Source organism: Sardina pilchardus, chromosome 2 (assembly GCF_963854185.1).
Source record: "Sardina pilchardus chromosome 2, fSarPil1.1, whole genome shotgun sequence".
NCBI classification, from domain to species: domain Eukaryota; kingdom Metazoa; phylum Chordata; class Actinopteri; order Clupeiformes; family Clupeidae; genus Sardina; species Sardina pilchardus.
Genome location: NC_084995.1, coordinates 37569450 through 37592955, shown reverse-complemented (window position 1 = coordinate 37592955; position 23506 = coordinate 37569450). Strand labels below are relative to the sequence as shown.

The window sequence follows — 23506 nt, the reverse complement described above, 5'->3', positions numbered from 1 at the left end:
GAGAAAAAGGACACGAGGGAAGCGGGTCACGGGCCGAACGGAGACGTGAATGCAGTGGGACGAGCATCTCTGGGACAGCCCTGAGGCAAGAGGCTGCATGGACTATTTCATAAGGGTGTGTGTGTGTGTGTGTGTGTGTGTGGGTGACACACCTACAGCGAAGCGGAAAGATGAGCCTGTAGTGGGACCAGAGTGTACTGAGTGTACAGTGTACTGAGTGTGAGTGTGTGTGTGTGTGTGTGTGTGACCTACAGCAAAGCGGAAAGATGAGCCTGCTGTGGGACCTGAATATAGTGAGTGCAGGGTGTGTGTGTGTGTGTGTGTGTGTGTGAGTGAGTGTGTGAGTGTGTGAGTGTGTGAGTGTGTGAGTGTGTGAGTGTGTGAGTGTGTGAGTGTGTGAGTGTGTGAGTGTGTGAGTGTGTGAGTGTGTGAGTGTGTGTGTGTGTGAGTGTAAGGGTGAGAGGCGAGGGCCCGTACTTGGTGAGCTGAGCGAGCTGGAACTCCAGGGAGCGCTTGTTCTCCAGCGAGGCGTTGATCTCCTGCTTGAGCTGCTTCTCCGACGCCTTGAGCCGGTCCGCCTCCACCGTCCAGTTCTTCAGCTCGCTCTGGGTCAGCGACCGCTTGCCCGACTCCTGCTCCAGCTGCACCCGCACGACCTTCACCTGAGGGGCGGAGGGAGGGGAACCAAACACACAGCCGTCAGCCATCGCCACGCGCCACAGCCATCAGAATCTGAGATCAGGAGCAGCCTACGGTCCCAATCTAGTCTACAGCACCAAGACCAACTCTGGTCTTCTGAGGAGCAGGATGATCACCACAGCAAATCATTACGGCTCAAGTGCAGTACATTTAGTCTGGATATCACCATACTAAGCTCAATCTTTTAAGATTGAACATCAGTATGGGGAGGCTGCGCTTTGTTTCTACTGCACGAGAGACGGGATCAATGGGTATCATTCAAATGACTCCGTTCACTTGGATAGTCCTTCAACCAAGCAGACCAACGATCCGGTGCGTCTTTTGGATAAGCTAGTTTCTGGCAGGGAACAGAGGAAATAGATGTGCAGGTCTCCAGCCTGAGCTGCCAGGCGAAATCCAAATTCGCTGGAAGTTCAGGCAGGGTTCACCCAGCCTACAGTACATTAGCTCCACCAGATCAATCATACCACTCTTTGTCTTTTTTTGGACTATTCAACAAGTCTGGTAAAAGATAAATCTTAGTTTTTGTTTGTTTGTTTGTTTTTAAACTGGGTCGTCCCCCGCTCCGCTCCGCTCTCTGCCGCTCACCTCGTCCTCTAGCCGCTCCTTCTGCTTCATCAGCTGCTCCATCTTCTGCACCGACTGCTTGAGGTCGAACTCCAGCATGGAGCACTGCTTCTCCACCTCCACCACGCGGCTCTCCGCCCGCATCCGCACCACGCTCTCCTCCGACACCTTCTGCTCCACAGCTGCGCACCGCCGCGGGGGGGGGAGAGAGAAGAGGGGGGGGGACACACACGTCAACACGAGAGGGAAACTAGGTCTGAGAGGTGCCATCCCAAACCAGATGCTTCAAACAGTCAGTGAATCTATGAACTAGACACCTACCAGATAGTGAAACCATGTGTGTGTATACATGGATATGAGTGTGTGTGTGTGACTGTGCACAAACTGGATATAAAGCATATATGTATTTAGCATTATGTCACAACTGGTCATGGGGACGTGTGTGTGTGTGTGTGTGTGTGTGTAAACTGAACATACAGCATATGTATTTAGCATGTCACAAGTGGACATATGGGGCCATATGAAAATGAGGAAATACACGGCGCTAAGGGGAACGTCGGTCAGATGAAGACGGTAGAGTAGTTATGGCATGTGCTGTACGTGTGCAGTGTGTCTGGGCACGCTCACAAGATCGCGCTCAGAGTCAGAGTCAGAGCCTGTGGGTGTGGTGAACTGACTCAGGTGGCCAGGCACCGGGCATGCTAGGACGGGAAGACACACACACACACACACACACACACACACACTGGAGCACTGATGTGAAAGAGAGAGAGACACACACACAGAGACAGACAGAGAGAGAGATGAAGGGAGAAAGAGAGATAAAGGGAGAAAGAGAGAAAAAGAGAGAAAGAAACAAAGAGAGATAAAGGGAGAAAAAGAAAGAGAGATAAGAGAGAGATAGATGGATAGATAGATAGATGGATAGATAGAGAGAGAGAGAGAGAGAGATAGAGAGATACATACCGTGCATGGCAGCTGACTTGGCCTCCTCAATGGATTCGTACTTGTCCGTGAGCTGTGCTCGGGTCACCTTGTGTTCGGTCAACTCCTGGTCCAGGCGCTGCTGCATTGTCTTCAGCTTGTAGTTCAGGTCGATCTCCAGGTTGTTCTTTTCCTACAAATACAAGGAAGCACGCACCTTGCGGTCAGCCATCATGTCCGATCGCCTACTGACAGGTAGGATATCAAAATTCAGCAAAATACACACACACACGGTCACCTGCAATGAGATGGGCTTACCTTCTCCAGATTATTGCTCCTCTCCTGTGCCTGCTTCCGTTCTGCCTCGACTTTGGCAAAACTGAGCTTCAAGTTCTTGTTGTCCTCTTGCAGACCAGTGATCCGTGCTGCAAGACCAATACATCACATTTAGCATCGCCGCTTGTTATCCAACAGGCCTTTCTTGGGCTTGCCGTACAAAGCATTCAACAGAAGAGCTCTTGAACGAACACACCAACTTCTTGTGAAATTAGCTTATTTGCTCCCCCCCCCCTATCCTTCTGTTCTCTGTGCATGCACTAACCCAGTCTGGCATCGTTAGCCTAGCTTAGCATAATTCACTGGAAGTGGGTTACACCAGTTAGCTTATGGCTCGAACATCAGCTAACTTCTCCAGACACTGGTGCATGATATGGAAAACATCAGCACTGCCCAAGACGCGTGTCCGTGCCTCATTTGGCAGGCAGACTGAGCAGCTGAAAGAGGTGGGCCATCCCATTCAAAGCCGCTGACTGGGCCACATCAAGGCGACACTGGTAGCCCAGCTCACGGTGGCTTTTGGCTCCGCATTCTAATTACACACATTAGCACGCAAGCCACCCGTGAGGCACCGTCACAGACTTGCACGTGGTCTGTCAAAACACAGGATCAAGCACATCTGTGTGCGTGTGTGTGAGCTTGTGCGTGTGTGTGTGTGTGTGTGTGTATAGCGTGGGGACACGGAGGCCCGCGACGGGCAAACGTCGGCGGTGGCGGCGGCGGTGAGCGCGTCCCGTTACCCTGGAGCTCGCGGATCTCCTCGGAGCCCTGGCTGCAGTTGCGTCGCTCCGAGTCCAGCGTGCTCTGCAGCTGCAGCACCTCCTTCTCCAGGCCCAGCTTGGTGTGGTCGGCGGCGCGGCTCTTCTCCTGCAGCTCGCGGTTCAGCCCCTCCAGCTGGCTCATGGACTTGCTCATCTCCGTGTGGCTCTTGCGAAGGCGCGCCGCCGTGTCCGACTCCGCCCGCAGCAGGTCGTTGGCCTCTTCCAGCTGCCAATCAACGTGGACCGGGGTTAGAGGGCGATTCGATTACATTAGATTAATACTTTATTGTCAGGTGAATGAAATTCATCTTGCATCTATTCATGGGTTTAATCTGGGGTTTAAACCCTTAAATCATGGGTTTAAACCCTTTCGACAGGTGCATTAATCAAGCACCATGCAGTCTGCATTCATTGCCTAGGTGCTTGATTTTATACACCTGTGGAAAGGGACCTAATGAAACCCATGAATAGCACAGCAGCAACAAAATCTATAGAAATCTATACATTCACCACACGATTAAATCACATTACACATTTTCTACTGCATGCCGTGCGCGTATCCACTCTTGTGCTCGGATTTGCACAACGCCGATTGAACAGTGAGTCACACGCGGTCATGTGACTCGCCGTTCTCTGAGGTGACACACTGCTCAGTATGACTCACTCTCATGACCACACCGCTGAACATAAGACTGTCGTCACAACATCATAACGAGCTTCCCTTCCTTCCTGTTACGGTGCATGTGAGGCGTGCCACATCAAACACTTTCTTGCCCCTCTGGATCTACAATAAGCTGCTAGCAACGCTATCATCGTGTATAAATGATAAATAAAATAGATGAATAAATAAATATTTGGCGTTCAACAATGATTGGCACATGCTCCCACTGTGTGCTCGCCATCACCTACACCGGGAAGGCCGGGACTTTCCAGCAAGTGCATGGATTTCGCATTGAAACCGCAAGTATGTTACGTTACGTTAACTACATCATTCGTTTTGGATAAAAATATCAAATTGATTAAATGCAAGAACATAACCGGCTGTCCTTCTGTGATCCAGTCATAGGTCAAAGTCATGACCCGGTGCTTGGGGAACACTCCTGGCCATTATCTGAGGGCCAGAAGCTCATAATTGAGAAGGGCACGCTGGCATTAATTCACTTACTTGATTCTGCAGCTGTGCTATCTTGTCATTGGAGGCCTGGGAATTCTGGCTGATTTTCCGCATGTTTTCCAGTTGCTCTTTCAATGTGGACACTGGGGAGGAGGAGGAGGAGGAGAAGAGGGATTAGACGCACACCCTGACTCCTGGCTCGCCGCGTCCCACACAAAACCTCCCTAGGCCTGTCAATCTGAGCCGCCCGCGTTGACCTCTAGCGGGGCTTGCCAGCGCTCTTGCCGTGTCACTTCCTGCGATGCGGGGCGCTCCGTTGACAGGCATGGCCCTGCTATCGGGTGAATCAGGGGCCTTAATGCACGGGGATCCACTTAGCGTTCGCCGCACGCCACTGGAGCCTCCAACGCTGCGGCCACTGCCGCTGCCGCTGCGCTGGCTTACGGCACGGCGGGCAGCTAGCGCGAGGGGAGGGAGGAGTCACCGGGGGTCAAACAACCAGGTCAAGCTGCTTTCTGCTGCCAGTAATCCACTTGGGTTAAACATCTGTTTGGGCCCGCCGTTAGAGAGCCAGGGAGAGCGAGAGAGAGAGAGAACGAGAGAGAGAGAGAGAGAGAGAGAGAGAGAGAGAGAGAGAGAGAGAGAGAGAGAGAGAGAGAGAGAGAGAGAGAACGAGAGACAAAGGCAATAGAGGAAATGGCTAAGCTTGAAATGCGAGCCCAAACAGAAACATAGGGATACTAAAGGGATTTGGAGTCCACTAAAATCCAAAAACAACTCAAAACAAACAAACAAATGCCAGTTTAGCTGTCAAATTACGATGTGTATGGCATGTTTGAGCGCACTCTTAACCATCGCGTTTATTTTTACATGACACTTCTACGGGCAGACAGGGTTTCAAATCCTGACTGGACTCGCAATATATCATAAAGACGACCGCGATCCAGACCACGATAAGCCAAAGCCATGGCCGAGAGAAAGGGCAGTGTGGTGGGTGGGGGGGTGGACAAAGGACCAGGACAAAGCTCAGACCTTCATTCTCCACATTGCGCCTCTTCTCGGCCTCCTGGTCGGCCTTTCTTTGGTATTCCGTGCCGCGGTGCTGGATCATCATCTTCTCCTTCTCCAGCATGGACAGGGACGCCTCCACCGTCTTCTTCTGATTGATCTGATCAGCGGAGCGAGACAGCAACACAGCACATCACGCGCGGCTCCTCCATAAAACAAACGCTTCCAGACCGTCCTCAGCTCGGACAGATGATCGATCAATCACACACACACACACACACACACACACACACACACACACACACACACACACACACACACACACACACACACACACACACACACACACACACACACACACAACAAAGACCACCTCACTTACCTCCTCATCTAGCTCTTTCATGATTTTGTCTAATTTTGTATTAGATGTCCTAAAACAAACAAACAAAAAAAAACGAAAAATCACTTAAAGAACTAAAAATAATAAGCAACTGAAGAGCAACAATGCTGGACAGGAGTGGACAGAGCGCTGCGCTGCGGTGTGGTGCGGTGCGGCTCGTGAGCCGGTGCTGACCTGCACTTCTGCTCCATCTCGTCCTTCAGCTGCATCTCACTGTGGAGCTGCTCCTCCAGCTGATAGATCCTCTTCTGCAGGTTCTCCAGCTGCACACACACACACACACACACACACACACACAGTCAGTCAGATACTTACACACTCATTCAGAGTTTGACTGGGCTATTCATGGCAGCACACCGATCTGAGCTTGATGAACCACAATAACCCAATAGTAGTGGTGCTCACATGGCTTTTGTCCTCCTTGGTGGAGCTGCTGCGTTTGTCACTCGTCTTTGTGCTCGACGCTCGAAGGAACCTGAAGAATACGGTGGAGAAAAAACATCAGAAATGCACACAGTGGCGGCATACTATCTAAAATAAAAATCAAAAGGATATCACATTTTCTGCTTACACAGACATTTGGCACGCTACCAAATACATCATCCTAAATAGACAACGTCCAGTAAAGAAAGAACCGGAAACAAATTCCTATAACAGTCCGGCTTAAATATAGCTGGGAACGGCGCAGGATTCCGTGAAAATGAGCGCAGACTAAACACGGAGTGATGTGGCCTGTACTCATCCACCCCACCCCCCCACCCCAAGACACACCCTGCTCTTCCTCCTCGGACAGAGCAGCCCAGGATACTCACTGGTTGTAGTAGGTGAAGCCCACGAAGGGGAGCTGGTTGCCCACGAAGGCCTTGGGGGTGGGGAAGGTCTCCTCCTCGCCTCGGTCCTCCTCGATGTCGTCAAAGTTGCTGGTGTCCACGTCGCTGCTCAGCTCGGGCACGACCGGGGCAGCCGCTGGGAGAGCCAGAGAGAGAGAGAGACTGTGTCAGAGGCAGGCTTGGCCAGATGGAGAGACGCCACAAAGGCCGCTCTATACAAATGCAAATAAACAATAAAAATAACCAACACTAACATTTTTGTGCATTCAAAGGGCTTCAAGGCAGAATTTTCCAGTATGCTTGTATTAACATGGATGGCATTTGGGTGCTAACGTTAACAAATCTCCTCTGCATCGCTTAATGTGCAACAGCATGTTTGGAGATGGGGTTACGACTGCTATGTCATCACATGTTGTTTCCATACCACCGTGCCACTATATGTCAGGAAAAACACCAACTCAGCGAGCAGTTTGACCAGTAATGATGTTTACAAAAACGATCCCAACTGGATGGGGGATTGAGGTGATTTAAAAGGGCTTTACAAAAGTGAGATCCCAAAATGGAGCGCTTCTACATTACACATCCTGTTCCAACTCACACCCAAGCTGACGGGGGAGAAGGGGAGAAGGGGGAGGGGGGGGGGGGGTGAGGGTAGGGGTGGAGGTGGGGGGGAATGACGATGCTCCCTGGTGAATGACTGGCTGACCCCAGATGTCCCGAGGTGGATTCTGGGGGTTGGTGCACATGTTTGAACACCGGGGGAAAGCGTGCCAACTCAGTGCGGCTGGCAGCTGGTTCCACAGCAGCAGCCAAACTGCTGACTCCATCAGAGCCTCCAAAGGACTTATGGAGGCATTTTTAATTCTGTCCATTCCAGCAAATAACTCGGAGTGGAGCGCCGCAGGCCGTCCACAGTGTCTGTGCTGTGCTGTGCTGTGCTGTGCTGTGCTGTGCTGTGCTGTGCTGTGCTGTGCTGTGCTGTACGGCTGTAGGGAGACCTTTCGGCCCGTCTAACAGACGTCAGACGGGAGGGAGGTGAGCGAGCGAGTGAGTGAGTGGGCCGAAATGAATGTCCGGCTTGGAATTTGACTCACTGTCTCTGATGCTGTCCCACGTCCACTGGTCGTTCTTGAAGAAAGCGTGTCGCTTGATTTCGTCGACCCCGTTGCGGCCGAGTCGCACCTCCCTGGCAGACAGACAGACAGACAGACAGACAGACAGAGGCACGTCAGTGATTTCTTGTCAAAATACACAGATTGGGGCCTTGGAAAAAACGGCTAAGTTCAACAAAGACATGATTTATACACACATCTGTGAAACGAGTCGGGAGAAAAAAAAAAAAAAAAAAACAAATCCCTGGCAATCAAGTCATTTCCCCACTCTTGGGATTTACCTGTCGGTTAAGAAGGCGCAGATGAGGTTCTTGGCGTCCTTGGAGATTTCGCTGTCGTCGGGGAAAGTCAGGGCGTTCTTGTGATTCATAATCTTGCTGTACGTCCCAACCAACGAGTCGGCATAAAACGGCGTGTCACCTGCGGGGTTAAATCATCAGGAAATCCATCTCACGGGGGCAAAGGGCCGCCAGACTACAACACAATTAACTCAGGAAGCCTGAGGACCCCGGCGACTCTCCAAGGCAAACATCCAGGCTTTCACCGGGTCAAATGAAATGAACTACAGGATGTCGTAGGTGCAGTTTCAAAAATCAACGACATACAATTCTCTCTTTTTTATATATGTTAGAGTTCTGGTTCAAACACAGTGTCAGCTGCAGTAGGCTGACTGCTTTTCCAACATATGGGCCCAACTGTCTCCACACTCTGAATGAGACATTCCATGTCTCACTCATTACGTGCACACAAAGAAAACAATGACTGCAAGCTTGTTGTGGCTAACTTTAAAGCTCCATTTTAGGACACATGTACATATCCAATACTGCAGGCCAATCTGCCAACTGTAATGGTCTCTTACAGAACATGCTTGGCCTATTTCCCGTACATGGATTAAACCTAGCCCTAGACTTAAACGTTTTTTTTTCCAATGGAAAAAAAAAAGACCTTCCAATGAAGGTTTAATTCATGTAGGAGAAACCAGACTATAGTGTAGTTTTATGCAACCACTTACCAACTAGCATTTCATACAGAAAGACTCCAACCGACCACCAGTCGCATTCCCTGCCATAGTAGCCGTCGCCTCCTTGTGATTTGAGTACCTCAGGTGATATGTAGTCAGGCGTTCCTACTGCAGTGTCGCATCGTACCATACCGTCCTGTTGCAAAACATGACACACACCAAAACAGACTCAACAAACGGGCGACCAAAACCATGTATAAAAGTGCTCAAAATAATTTTCCATAGAACGTATGCAAAATGTTTATCCTGCAACTATTGTTACATTGGGATAATTCAGTTGATGTACCTTATTCATTTTCATACAGGTTCCAAAGTCAGCCAGCTTCAAGTGGCCTGATTTATCAAGCAACATGTTGTCAGGCTTCACATCCCTATGGGGGGGGAAAAAGGTTAAAATAAAAACGTGGCGATGTAATGGAGTGTGACAGCTACCTCAGGCTAGAGGAGACCTTTCACCGTGTCTGGAAAGCAGCACGAATCGAGGCGCTGGTGTAAGAACACAACAGAAAAGGAAGAAAAGAAAAGGGAGAAAGAAAGAAAGAAAGAAAGAAAGAAAGAAAGAAAAGGGAATAAAAAAGAAAGAGTAGAGGAAGAATAGGAACCTGTGGATGAAGCCCATGGAGTGGATGCCGTCCAGTGCCAGCACCACCTCGGCGGTGTAGAAGCGGGCCCACTTCTCGGGGACGTCGTAGTTGCTCATCAGGTTGACCAGGTCTCCGCCCGGCATGTACTCCATGACCATGTAGAGGTAGCGGTCGTCTTGGAATGCGTAGAAGAGCTAAGGGGGGGGGGGGAGAGGACAGCAGCTTAGTCAGGGACGACCATGTCCAGCATGGTTGAGAAAACATGATGCCAAAAGTGAACTTTGGCTCATACCGGGACTACTGGGCCTAAGGTAAGGGGAGACTAGACAATCAACTTTAGTGATTCAAGGAACAAGTCTATGATCTAAGAAAGCTTCACTGTTTCCTATGTGTACACAGTTCAGTTCATGTCAACAGCATACCTGCACCACCCAAGAGCTGTTTGCAAAGGCCATGATGTCTCTCTCTTCCCAGAAGAAAGCTGAATCAGACCTCTTGATCATCTCAAACTTGCTGAGAAGTTTCATGGCGTAAACCTTCTGTGTGGCTTTATGCCTCACCTGGGGGGAGAGGTGGAACATCCAGGATATCAAAGGCATGTCGGCACACAACACACACCACAGCTAATTACATCCACGATGCACTGCAGAGCATCGGAACTTCACACATACAAATTGATTTACGAGTTTACGGGCAGTTTAAGAGTTCATAAATTATATGAACTACTTCAGGTTAATACTCTATAGATAAGAACCCTCTCAATTTGAAAAATGGAAATCACTGTGGGTCTGTGGGCCAAATTGAGGTATTTTAGTTTACAAGTGAATGTACTGACCAGCTGTACTTCTCCAAATGCCCCTCTGCCGATGACCTTAACCACTTCATAGTCCTCCGCCTTCATGCGCAGGTCACGGATCTTACTGATGGTGTCCTTATCTGTGGGCACAAGGATTGAGGGAGAACAGTTAGCGCACAAACTCTCCCTTTAGTGAGAGAGAGAGGGAGAGAGGGAGAGAGAGGGGGAGCGTGTTGCCAGCTGATGCTACGCTAGCGTTTCACACAGCAGTCATCAGTCGTGATGTTCATTAGCTCTGCCTTGAGGCGCATCTCTTCTGAATCGTTTGTGAAAGGTTTCCACTGAGTCACGCCGCAGTCTGGCTGAATGTCGGCCCCCGACTGAGCGGCGTACCCACGGCTGTTCAGCGTGAGAGGCGCTCATTGTTCCCGCGCGCGCGCACAGCTTTTTTCTGAAGGACGACAGTCTGCCGGGGCCGCCGAGGCGAGGCCAGACGTTTTTGAGTCGACTCGTGACGGTCGAAAAAGCCTGGACGTCCAGGCGACGAGGAGCGACGCGGCAGAGCGAGCCGCGATCGGACACCTCTGCGCTGCACCGAGAAGCCTTCGGAGGTCATTAGGCCGCCACTCATCTGGCATCGGTCTCCCAAAACTTGGCTGCGGGGGAGGCTTCCCATCACGGAGATCGTTTCCACCGTGTTTATGAAAGAGGTCCGCGGGGGAGCTACCAACGATGACTCATGCATCACCGAGAGCCTTTGTCAGAGCAGGCGAAGCGGAGAGAGAGAGCAGTGATGTGGTGGTGTGTGTTTGTGTGTGTGTGTGTGTGTGTGATTGTGTGTGCAAAGACAGAGTAGCTGAGAGAGAGGAAAAAGCCCAAGCTTTATCTCATGAAACTGCTCTGTCTCCCCCCAGGGAGAGATAACATTCAGCCAAATATGGTCAGGCCTGATCGGTGTATTTGCATGGGCTACAACTGCCGTCAGAATGCATGGAGAGATGATGGGGTGGTGGTGATGGTGGTGGTGTCTGGTGTGTGTATGTATGCATGTGAGATTGTTTGCGTGCGTGCATACGTGTGTGTGTTTGTGTGTGTGTGTGTGTTTGGGGTTGGGGGTTTGCGAGGGGTTCATAGAGTTCAACTGATCTAAAAATAAAAAGCGGGGTATTTAAGAAAAGTACATTAGAATGTGAGCCGTTTCATGTTGCAGCTCCAGCTCTGGCTAATCCCGTCGGCCCAACACTACGCTTTCGGATCTCGTCGAGTGCTTCTTTTGAGGGGGTTTAAGCGTGACCATTCTGACATTCCCTCTCTCTCACTCTCACACACACACACACACACACACACAGAGAGCGAGAGAGAGAGACTGAGTTTGTGTGTGCAAGTGAGCGAGCCTGCGCAGAGGCAGCATGGTAAGCCTGTTTCACAAGAATTTGCAGACACCAAATCAATTTCCCTGGATATGCGTGGCAGGGAGGACGCGCTGGCTCTCCAGCCATGTGTGTAAAACACCACTCAGGGCAGAATGCTAGACTGCATACTCCACTTTCCACAAAGAAAGGAAGGAGCGCTGAAGGGCCCTCGGGCCAGCAAACCGCTAGTGACCAGTCTCTCTCTCTCTCTCTCTCTCGACAAGAGACGTCAATCTATTCACCCTCGGTGCCCACGTCCGCACACTTTGAGCTCACGAGCGGAAGAGATTACAAAGGGACCCTTCGACTTCTCAAGATCTCTCTCTCTCTCTCTCTCTCTCTCTCTTTCTCCCTCTCCCCACACCCACAAAAACCGGATGATGTGCACCACATCAATCCCAATAAAACACATCCCTGCTTGTCCTCGGTTGTTCATAACCTAAGCTTTGAGCATTTATCTTTCCTGCACATGTGCTGTCATCTACTCACTTACGGTAAATAGAAATTAAGAGCGTTAATTTGCCCTACTGTATGAACAAATTAAGGACAGACCTGAAAGGCAGGTTCTCCCTTTGAACTCAGTGAGAGTCTAAACGTGTCGGGTCATGGAGTCACTCAGGTGGCCATCTTTAAATGGTAACGTTTCCACTCTGAGCACGTTATCAACACCAAGCAGGTAACAACCGGATGAGTGTTTGCGTCTACTACACTGAAGAAGCAGCTCCGCCGTATCCCGTGAGGCTTTACTTGGGCGGCAAAGCGGCAACTGGGCAAGCCATTTTACACTGCTGCTCCGAGACAAGCTCCCAATCGAGCTGGTGGCATCATTCCTGGAAAATCCAAGCCCTGAATCATTAGGTGTTATCCCTACTGGGAAAGAAGAAGGAAAAAAAAAAAAAAAACACATTTGCAGATGGAGCCCAGGCTGCCATGATAGGATGAATCTTATTGGCACTAATACCCTGGACACTCTGTGGGACTATTGTGCTCCCAGCAGCTGACACACTGGGTGCACTGGGTGTGAGGCATATCGGAGGCCGCCGCGTAAACAGTAGCCTGCTACCGGGCTTTATGCATACATCGAGGAGGCCTGAGTGCGTGTGGCTTCTCCCCACATTCCCACACTATAATCGGGTAGCCTGAAATGCACAGGCACTAGGTCTGTCCCATTTACTAGCTTCATGTTGCAGAGCAAGACTTCAAAGTCCCTCTGATAAGGGCTTAAGAATCCTCATTAGACTTGGTATCCTATGCCATTCTTCAGAATCGCAATACATTCCAAACACATAAAGAGTAGAGATGCACCGATCGCTCGGCCGCCGATCAGAATCGGCCGATTTTCACGTGATCGGCCACGACCGGCGACCGGCCGGTCAGTCTGAGACATGCCGATTTTATGCCGGTCAAATGCACTCGCACCTACTTGTAACAACATCACACAGCTGAGTTAGCAAAGTTTGATGAAGCTAGCAAAGGCTAACACTCAGGGCTGGATAAAGCGCTAATGCTGAGTTTTTCTATGCAGCGAACGCTGTGCTTTGCCATATTGCGTGGAATTTACTAAGCTGTCACTAGGTTACGTAAACAGCGCACATCACCGCCCGTCTTTGCCGCTAATTGCGTGCTCACAGCTGAACCACAAGCGCTGTCAACAAGCAGCAACATAGCCACGGCAGGAATAAACATCGTTTTGCTTCAGTTTGCCACCTTAGCATGTATTCTTTCACACTAACACAACAACAAAGCCCGATTTACACATTTAGAGGTTTATTTCATTACCTTTTGTCTACTCACGCCTGTATGTTTCTTCTAAATTCGCCAAAAGTAAGCATTCTAACATGTCATACACTATCGCGACCGTGATACAAAACATATCATGTGTGGTGTCGTTGGAAAGCTGTGTTTCTCCTGCATGACGTTATGCCATCCAAATATGGACACTTCCTTTGTATCCGCAAGCAATCGCGAAAGTTCAAAGAAGAGTGTAGTAGACTGAGTATGCATGCCATTGGCTGTGTTTCAAGGCTGTTATCTCAAAATCAGTTTTTTGTAATTTTCCAACATCTCAGCCTATGTAGCACCTATACCAAACTTTCCAGTTATACACAGTAGTCTGAAGATATTTACAGTTGGATATTGTATGTGAGAAGAAAAAAATAGTAGTCCTACAGTGCATTTCTATTAGTGTGAAATGAATGTCCCACACTGGGAATAGCCTACTGCAGCTGAAGAAGACTTGAAGAAGAATCTGTCTATTCACATTTTTTTTTACCAGCCATTGATAAGTTGATTACATTTCTATATTAACATGTTGTATTAAAGAAAGGATAGAAAATAACTCTAAATAATTTTGTGTGCTGTAAAGTGGTTAGAAGATGCAAATCGGAATCGGCTAAAATCGGTATCGGCAGGTCAAATTCTATGAAAAATCGGAAATCGGAATCGGCCAAAAAATTGCAATCGGTGCATCTCTAATAAAGAGCTTCTTTTTTTTATAGCCAAATTGAATAATTTGACTTTACACTGCTAAGAAAGCGACAAAGCTGCAAACTACACACAGATAAGGAGGCAACGTGCTACACACACACAGAAAAAAAAACGACACAGTTACACTCCAGACCTCCCGGTCCCAGACACAACAAAAGCAGCGCAGATAAATTCCTCAACTGGAAATGGTAAGTTTGTAATTAAGGCGCGCGTCCCAGACAGTGCAGCTTGTGGTCCGTCTTTCGCTCCCTCTCTCTCTCTCTCTCTCTCTCCTTCTCTCTTACTCTCTTACTCTCGGGCTGTGATATGATTAAAACGTTGAGTCATTCACATCGGAGATACATAAACTCCAGCGTTCACAGAGGCTTCCCCTGTGATGGCCAGGCGTGTGAGAGGGATCATGTGGAACACCATGTGGGTCATCCCGCTGCACTGAAAGCCCTTTTGTTGGTGGAGAAGCGCAGAGGGCCAGACACAATGCTGTCCAGGGCCGGGACAGGGGAGGGGGGTGCTGACCCAAAAAGAAAAAAAAGGGCCCCTGCCGCTAACCCGACCTTAGATATTGTTTAGATGCGTTTTGTCGACAATTATTCAAGTGACAGAACACTGTCTACCAAGACAGATCCAGAGAGCGATTGGGGGAAATGGAAACATGCAGGGTACTCACATCTGTTCAAGAAGTTGTCGATGCTCTTGTTCTTCCTCAGGGCAGGAAAGTCAAGGTCGTAAACTAACGCATCCAAGCCATCCTGGGGAGCAGAGAGAGCATTATTAGTCACAATCATTCAAACAATTTACAAATATGATACTAACAATGGGTCTCTCGGTTCGCATAGCGTAAAAATCTTCTGTGGGAGAGTGAATGTCCAGTTCTGTCCACGCTAAAATTGTTGTTGTAATCGTCTGTACATTGTTAAAATTTTACGATATTAAAAGTACATTTTGTACTATTTCAAAAAGGTTAACACATAAAAGCTTAATTTTGGCCTAACTCTGCAATAGCCATACATAATACAGCAATCATGCCTTTGATCACTTATTTGTTCAAAACAATAGGCCAATAAACAAAACAAGTCTATTCGGAGGATGAAAGTCATAAAGTTTCAGATGCTATCAAACATGAAAGATTTGTTTTGTTTTGATGAACGAATGCTGTTTCAAATTGGTTATGAGACCCCAGCCATCATCTGTCTGGAGAACAGAGGCCAAAAGCCACTGTGAAGAAATGGGATGCACCTGTGTGTGCACAACATCCCATTAATGATTTACAGATACAGGGCTCTGGAGACTGACGCATCATTACAGAACTCCACACCAGCAGCAAAAATGTTTTAACAGAAAGATCATCACCATAATAGGCTGATAACCGCAACAAATTCGGCCAACATGTTGCAATCAGTGCCACCAATAAATGCAAGACAGATATGTCCTCAACTTGTGACCCTTTTTCGATAATAATGACTCGCAGGCAAACACAAATGCTGACAGGTCTCTTTCTAGATGACTTAAGCCTACTTATGTCCCAATTCTCTCAGGAGAAAGTGGGAAAAATTTCCAAACGGCAAAAGTGAACTACTGGAAGCACCAGCATGCCCAAATGATCAACCAAATCCTCGATTACATTACAGTCTTTGGAGCTTTGGGTCTCTGGGTCAGAAATCCCCTTGTAGAGGCTTAGGCGCAGGCCGGCTCAGTCTTGTTTAGTTCCAAAGCTCAAGATCAAACTTCAGTGGCACTGTAAACATTTGTAATTCTCTAAACTGATTTTGACCTGATGAGGGATTTCTGCATATTTCGCATTACATCACCAGCAGGGCAGTTCAGTCACAGTGGAACACTGTAATCTGAGGAATCCCACCAAACAACAGGGAGCACTACAAACCCAACGATGAAACAAATCAATACACAGACATACTGTAGTACACTGCCAATAAAGAATAAATAAACAAACAATCTGAGCATCTCAAACACTGTTGCAAGAGGCTCAAACAATACGGTTAGTATCCACATGATGGACCAAATTCTACTATTCATGGAAACAAAAAAAACACGACCACTACCTACACTACCACAGTAGTGCCATAACCTACAGCGGAAAGAGAATGATCTTAACTGGATTCATGCTTGCACAGCCAGAAGAGAACAGGCGCTGGTAGCTGGGAGAGTGGGAGGAAGGCGGCCTACTTTTTAACTGGGGGATTAGGACAAGTGTTCTCTTCAGCTCTGTTCCCCAAGTGCCATCATCAACTGTGTTTCGCTCTGGGCTACAAAAATACACAGCTACACCAAGTCATGCCACTTAAGCTTATTCACCATTTTAGTCCTATCTGAGCAGTTGCCCCCCCCAGTCCACCTACCTCGGCTATCGCTCATTTAATCAACCTAAAAACAGTCATAAAGTCATCGATATGGTTATTCATAACACACTCAAAATGATCTTTCATCTTTTCACTCATAACACTCAAAATATCTTTTTTTTTTTTTACTGACATGTTGAGAAAGAAAACTACAACAATTTGTAATTGTACATGCGATGAGACAGCATGGTCCAACTCCAAACAAGCCCTGGAATTCCTCAGATTCACACTGATAAGATATCATACACCTAAATGTCAATCCGAGTGCTTTACACGGGACAGTCCCCTTTTGCACAGTAGAGGAAAATACTGAAAATGCCAAAGTGTCTGCATAACCAGTAAGGTGACTGTGAGAGGATATAGCATGCTCAAACAATAGCCTAGCACCATTACAAATTACTCTTTAAGGGAAAGCTAAACTGTCATTAGTGAGCCAACAGCTGTACAGCAGCTCAACTCAAGTGTTGAGTCTGAGCTAATATGAGTGTCCACCAGTTCCGCCCTATCAGCTCGCGGAGCTCGAGTGGCATCTGAGCAGTAAACATATTAAGAGGCAAGCGATGGGAGATGCGACCAGGCTGCAGCACGAGTGACATCAGCAAGATTTAAACTAATCTACTGTAATCCCGGGTTGTCTCACACAAGCAGGGCACTCAGTCAGAGTCAGTGATTTAGAGTGGAGAGAGCCGTGCTTATGTGTAGGCCTGAACATGGGACTACACATAGCTCTTCAGTAATACTCTAGGTGCCCAAACAATGGACATTGTATATGACTGATTTATGTCAGCCTTTGTCAAACTTCTTTGACCAGAGACCCGATCATATCAGATTCCCTCATACCCCCCCCCCCCCCCCCCCCAATCTATGGACATATAAAATCTATTATCACTATAGTTAGGCTACTGTTTTCGTTGTACAAATGTGCATGACATAAGTCAAGTAATCCATAATGGTTTCAGTGAAAACATGCACATCAGAGGACTGTTTCAATGATAACATTTCATTCTATTTGCCATCAATGGTTTCATTGCATTAGTCAGCATGGTTACGTGATGCTTGCATGAGAGACTTTCCAAAACAATGGCAGCAGTGATAAGAATATGGACAACATCATCCACTCGTAGGCAAATGAAGAAATTATTAACATATTTTTGATTAATTTGAATATTTGTCTGTTTCGGCTTCTATGAATGGCAAACAACAGAGCAGATCATTATCAAAGAGAAAGAATAAACACTATTCTCTTCTGAACACATTATATTCAAATCTGACTGAACACAATGCTCAATGCTATATGGGTGATTATCCAGTGTTTTATAGCGAATTTATGGACAGTTGAAGGAATCGACCTCATTGTATTAAATAGCATTACTTCTTAACCAACCAACTTGGTCACACATTGAATGACCAGTAGTTCCCTCGTCACATAGTTTGAGAAATGCTGATTTTTGCTACGTCCTACTGTATCTCATTTACTGTACTTGACCACATGTAATTTTGTTATCTATATTTGTTATTATCTCGTTTTGTTCGTAACTTCTTTTGTATCTGCCAATATGGCCTTGGTGACTGATATTTGCGAATCTCTAACACATTTACCTATGACATTTGGCAGTGGGTTGATGCTAAGGCTTGCAGTATTCTTTGCTGTGGGGACATTCAGAAATTGCGCTATAAAGGCCTAAAAAACACTTGAAAGCGGTTCCGTTATTCTTTGATGAAAGTACTTGTTTCCTCAATTCCCTCCTTCTTAAAAAAACTTCCGAAGTGATTCTACTAATTAATTACATTTCATTGACCACAAAGGCCATCTTGTACCCATGTCCATTGCACACGCCGACGCCTACTCCAGAGGGCGGAATGAAAACAGTGGAGGCAGTGCCTGGTGAATCAGCAGCAGAGGCGGACTGACAGCCAGCGAATCCTTTCAGGACTCTCGGCACTCAAAAGGTCCCTCACCCTCACCCTCGCCAGGGCCCTCACCACAGCACAGGGCAGGGCAGGGCAGGGCAGGGCAGGGAGTGCCCTGCTGCAAACATGGCCACTTCACTGGGCCAGAGAGAGAGAGAGAGAGAGAGAGAGAGAGAGAGAGAGAGAGAGAGAGAGAGAGAGAGAGAGAGAGAGAGAGAGAGGGAGAGAGGGAGAGAGGGAGAGAGGGAGAGAGAGAGAGGGAGAGAGAGGGAGAGAGAGGGAGAGAGAGAGCAGGATGGGAAGAGAAAGAACTATTGAAGGAGAGGCAGGCAGGGAGAGTGAGAGAGAGAGAAAGAGAAAGAGAGGGAGAGAGAGTGGGGGGAGGGACTCGTGAGATGGATGAGTAAGGCAGTATAGTCCACATCTACTCTCAAAGCTGCCCTCACACACACACACACACACACACACACAAGATTAACGAGAAATATCTTGAGCCACATTAATATCTGAAGACAGAATTAGCCACATCCATATTTCAGCAACAGTAAAAGAACAAGGGAAGCAAATCTGGTTTGCTGGGAAAGGGCAGTTATAGCCAAACAACAGTCTTCAGTTTTAAAAAACCTCTGCCTCCAGCTCTCTCTCTCTCTCTTTTGCACACACTCTTTCTTTCTCTCCCTCTCTCTCCCTCTCTCTCTCTGCTAGTCCAGGATGGTAATCACACAGCTCCATGCTCAGCAATGCACGTTTGCATAACTTCCTGCCGCAGAGGACTCTGGACAGCCACAGTCACATTCCACAGCAGGACGGTACACGTCAGAGCGCTATTTTAAGAATGTGGCCAAACAAGCTCTCGACAAAGTGATGGGGGGGTGGGGGGGGAGTAGGGGAGGAGGGGGGGGTGTTGAGGAGAAGGGCCAAGTACAAAGTCACAAAGCAAATCTTCTTCTCAATTAGCACTCATGAGTCAAGATGTAACATTACGGCGAGGGCCAGAGGAAAAGGAAAACCAAAGTCACCCAAACGCAAGCGAGAGAGGGAAGCGGGAGGAGAGTCACACAGGAGAGGAGAGGAGAGGAGAGGAGAGGAGAGGAGAGAGGAGGAGAGAGGAGGAGAGAGGAGAGGAGAGGAGAGAGGAGAGAGGAGAGAGGAGGAGAGAGGAGGCGCAGGCTGGACCGACGGGCCACAGCCGAGTAGAGCAGTCTCAGAGGGCCAGGGTTTTAGGGTTAGGAATGAGACCAGCGTCCAAAAAAAGGCCCGACAGCTCGACCATGGCAAAAGCAAAAACAAATAAGTCCTCATTCTTCATCTGGCTTTCGGCATGTCGACTGCCGCGCTACGCTCAAACACAATGGCTTTTTTGTGAACCTGGAGCGCGATGGCACAAAGGTCCAAAAGCAGATTAGTGCTCAAGATAGCGTCATTGATAGTCAAAGAGAAGGTGGCCAGAAAAGCATGGGATTGAAACAAATAAATAATCAAAGTGTTATTTACTGAATACTCTGCAAGGTAGAGAACCAAATTGATTTCATACATAGGGGGCTATTTTTCCCTCCTAGTTGGTCAGCTCAGGGAGACATTTTAAAAGCTGATCTTATTGGATCTTAGTATTTAGCTAATTTGATTTTATCGCATCCTGGAGGCTTCTCTATGATGCAGCATGTAGTTCATACATATCTGAGGTACACACACACACACACACACACACACGCACACACAACTACTTTCTGCATTGGCCTGTTAGATGCCAGGACCTGGGAAGAAACGCCTCACTGACCTGTCACTTCAATCAAATCACCAATCTCTCTCTCTCTCTCTCTCTAGCAAGATCCATCCCTGGGCCCTGGGGAAGCGGCTGATCAAGTTCTAAACGGTGATCTGAGGCATTACTGTTCCCATCCTCCCTGCTGTTTCACATTCCAGCCCTTTATCCTCCAAATTCTTCACTGGCAATTACCTCAAAGTTCCCCATGTGGCTCAATAACTATGTCAACCTGAGGAGGGGAAGGGGGGGGGGGACAGTGCTCTTCATTTGCGGTGAGAAGTCCTGCGTGGCTACTGTCTGGAGAATATGTTACAGAGCAGTTACACAAATCTGGGCCTCGTTTCATCATTCCCTCAAGAGTCAATGGCAGTGCTTATGAGCCTTCCTGCTGTATCTGACTCATGTTTGAATGGCGGCGTTTTTAAAAGAAAAGTAGTGCAATTTGCTTCATCCTTCTGGTATCCTATAATCTGATGCCTACAGAACATACCCATACAAGGAGACACCCGGGAGACTGACTTCACAGTATCAGTGATTAACAGCTACGAACAGTTTTATATTAACTTTGCCTACACAACATTATAACTGTTCAAATTCACCGACTGCCAACACAGTCATCACATCGCCATCAGCAAATTTTGCCGCAAAGCTTTTTATGATCATATGAAGAGGAGCAGGAATGACAAACAGCCAAAAATGATTTGATTTCAAATAAAAAACAAAGGCTGCTCGCTGCTGGTGTGTATTTGTGATTAGCGGGGCCGGGTCACAGACTAGCTTTAATCTGTCTAGCGCTCCAAGCAGAAGGTGCTGTCTGCCGGAGAGCAGATGGGAGCTCATGCTGAGGCCCGGAGCACGCTGCCGCCCTCCTCCGGGGGGGGGGGGGGGGGGGGGGGTGTCGTCCCTCCCAACCTTCACATGACACAAGCAAATTTCATTTCCATTTCTCAAGCGGTGGAAAGAGATGCAGTGGTGTTCCACACACTGAACATAAAACTAAGCACAATGAGCCCTGGCTCTAATCGTCTGAGGGCAACTTTGTTTCAGGTAAGCAGGAAAATTGCTGGCAAAAACCGCAAGACCGGGTCAGAGAGGACACAAAGCCACAATGTTTTAATTGAAGCCCCAGGGCAGTGCAAGACCTTCAGGAAACCTGAAATCAAGAGGGAGAAAAGTCCAACAGTCCGGTGCGCCGTAACTTTTTAAACTCCGGTGGAAAATAAACACGTCGCACCTCTGACACTGTGCTGTGATAAGTGGCTACAGGTAATTTTCACTCGAGTCTACTGCACAATCATATTTAGTGGTGATCACAAACACACACACACACACACACACACACACACACACACACACACACACACACACACACACACACAAAACAGTCAACAAATTCAATTAGATGGGAAGTATTTGGACAAAATGAATATGAGAAGATGTACTCACAACACTCCGATTGTCTTTAGTGAGGTCCAACCAATCAATAAAGGCCGGGTAATATTAGCTAAAACACATGTTTGGTGGGCCTATTCAAGGCAAGTCTTTTTGCTGATGTTGCTATGAGAGTGGCAAAGAGGCTCAGTTATTAGAAAAGCACATGCAAATCGGTCCCTTTTTCATTCAAGTGGCACTCAGAAGTGCATAGAAAAACAAGAAATCTGGCTGCTGACATAAAAACGCAGCAATTATTTTTATTAAACCTTGGGAAAAAATCCATACAACCACTTTTTCCAGCCATCCTCGGGTTTAAGTTGAAACTTTCCATGGGCGACCTGACCACATCATTGCTTTCCAGATGACTGGCAACGTCGGCAAGGCAGGGAGGCCTCTGAGGAGCTGTACCTCTCGTTTCCTATCGCCACCTCCAGCTCATGGGCAACCAGACTTGGGCACCACAGCTATTCCTACATCCAACAGAGCCCACTTGCCATCCTAAACTACGCACAAGGGTTTGTCTTCCTGCAGTGGATAAGTTCAGAGTGTGTGCATCCAAATAACTAAATACAAAATAAATAGATAAAAGCTGCCGTCCTGTGTCAGCGTACAACTTTTGAATTATAAATGCAATACTCGTTGAGGTAGTGCTCTACTTAGTAAATAAGCTGCAGCGTTATCACATCCTTGGCTGCGTGGGAACTGTCACGCCTGCATGGGAACTTGTCGCCTGCTCACCTCTGGGGACCGAGTGAGTACGAGGCCTAATCCAGTGGAATAAAGGCCAGTGACATCTAATGAACCCCAGCAGCATCAAACATGCATTCCATCTCCTTACGAGGACCCAGAGAGAAGAGAAAACCACTGTCACAATTGCTCTCATGTCAAAACTTGACATAATTGACTTCCTCCAACAGACTTGCATTCATGAGTTTCCGGTAGGGCCTTTTGACCATGTACTTCATTGACAGACCTCCAGAGCTCCCATGTGAGAGCAAGAGACAGAGCGAGAGAGAGAGAGAGAGCGCGCGAGAGAGAGCGAGAGAGAGAGAGAGAGAGAGAGAGAGAGATATGACCCACCAGAGAACATGCACATGACTAACATGACCAAACATGCCATTGATGATCCACATCTAAAGCAAGAGGTACAATCACATCTCCAGACAAGAGAACGCTCTGTGTATGTAAGGTTAGGCATACGTCATGATAACCAATCAGCCATGATTTCAATGACTCACATCTATTCCATTCTCTGCCAATTACTTTCGAAACCTTTCGTTAAGGAACTAATATGATGCGTTTCAGCGTATGATTATCCTATGGAGGTGAGCCATTTTCCTCACAAACTGGGATGCATGACCAGTAGCTGAACCAAGCCTTCACATGTACCGGACAGGCTCACACAGACACACAGGGGTCCGGCGCAGGGGTCCGTCATCTGGGGGGCACGGGGAAACTATGCATAGCTCTGTTCATTGTTGCCAATGGACCTGCAAATGAAAACGAGCCCCGAGGTAGCGAAACAGCTGAGCGGTGCAGTTTGGAGAGGATGGCCGGGATCTGACCGGACAAAAGGGGCAGATACGCCGCTAAGAGCCCTGGCAGAGGGCGGCCGGCTCTCATTGACATCTCCGCTCACTCACACACACACACACACACACACACACACAGTGGACAGGCGGTGTAAGCGGTGGACGCGGGACCTCGGAGTGCCAGATCAGATCTGTCGGCCCATCTCTAGTCACTGGCTGAAAATAGATCAAATATAAAAATGCAAAACATGGGCTTGTCAACATGCTAGCTTTGTGAAAGGATCTGGCGATCCCTGGTCTTGAAACTCATCTCTGAAAATGATCATCAAAGCCAGATGCATCTGTTAGGAATTTAACTTTCCGGCATTAGTCACAAACATATGGGTACTGATAAGAAACTCGAGCCAGCCAAGATCACAGTCCACTTTAGTCAATGAAGTAGCCTTGCATTTTTAT

At 47.9% G+C, this 23506-nt stretch overlaps 1 protein-coding gene across 3 annotated transcripts in view; it reads right to left on the bottom strand.

The window, feature by feature from the left end:
- rock1 (Rho-associated, coiled-coil containing protein kinase 1) overlaps nucleotides 1–23506 on the bottom strand; it is a 41189-nt gene that overhangs the window by 13357 nt on the left and 4326 nt on the right. For all 3 annotated transcript variants that reach the window (XM_062529877.1, XM_062529886.1, XM_062529895.1), the window contains exons 2-20: nucleotides 14719–14800; nucleotides 10192–10292; nucleotides 9779–9916; nucleotides 9375–9550; nucleotides 9059–9143; nucleotides 8764–8908; nucleotides 8033–8171; nucleotides 7734–7825; nucleotides 6622–6775; nucleotides 6215–6284; nucleotides 5984–6072; nucleotides 5792–5840; nucleotides 5434–5569; nucleotides 4453–4544; nucleotides 3267–3513; nucleotides 2509–2615; nucleotides 2233–2383; nucleotides 1288–1448; nucleotides 478–662 (exon numbers count right to left, since the gene is read on the bottom strand). In XM_062529877.1, coding sequence (XP_062385861.1) covers nucleotides 478–662; nucleotides 1288–1448; nucleotides 2233–2383; nucleotides 2509–2615; nucleotides 3267–3513; nucleotides 4453–4544; nucleotides 5434–5569; nucleotides 5792–5840; nucleotides 5984–6072; nucleotides 6215–6284; nucleotides 6622–6775; nucleotides 7734–7825; nucleotides 8033–8171; nucleotides 8764–8908; nucleotides 9059–9143; nucleotides 9375–9550; nucleotides 9779–9916; nucleotides 10192–10292; nucleotides 14719–14800 — 2399 coding nt within the window. The remainder of the gene's footprint in view (nucleotides 1–477; nucleotides 663–1287; nucleotides 1449–2232; nucleotides 2384–2508; nucleotides 2616–3266; nucleotides 3514–4452; nucleotides 4545–5433; nucleotides 5570–5791; nucleotides 5841–5983; nucleotides 6073–6214; nucleotides 6285–6621; nucleotides 6776–7733; nucleotides 7826–8032; nucleotides 8172–8763; nucleotides 8909–9058; nucleotides 9144–9374; nucleotides 9551–9778; nucleotides 9917–10191; nucleotides 10293–14718; nucleotides 14801–23506) is intronic.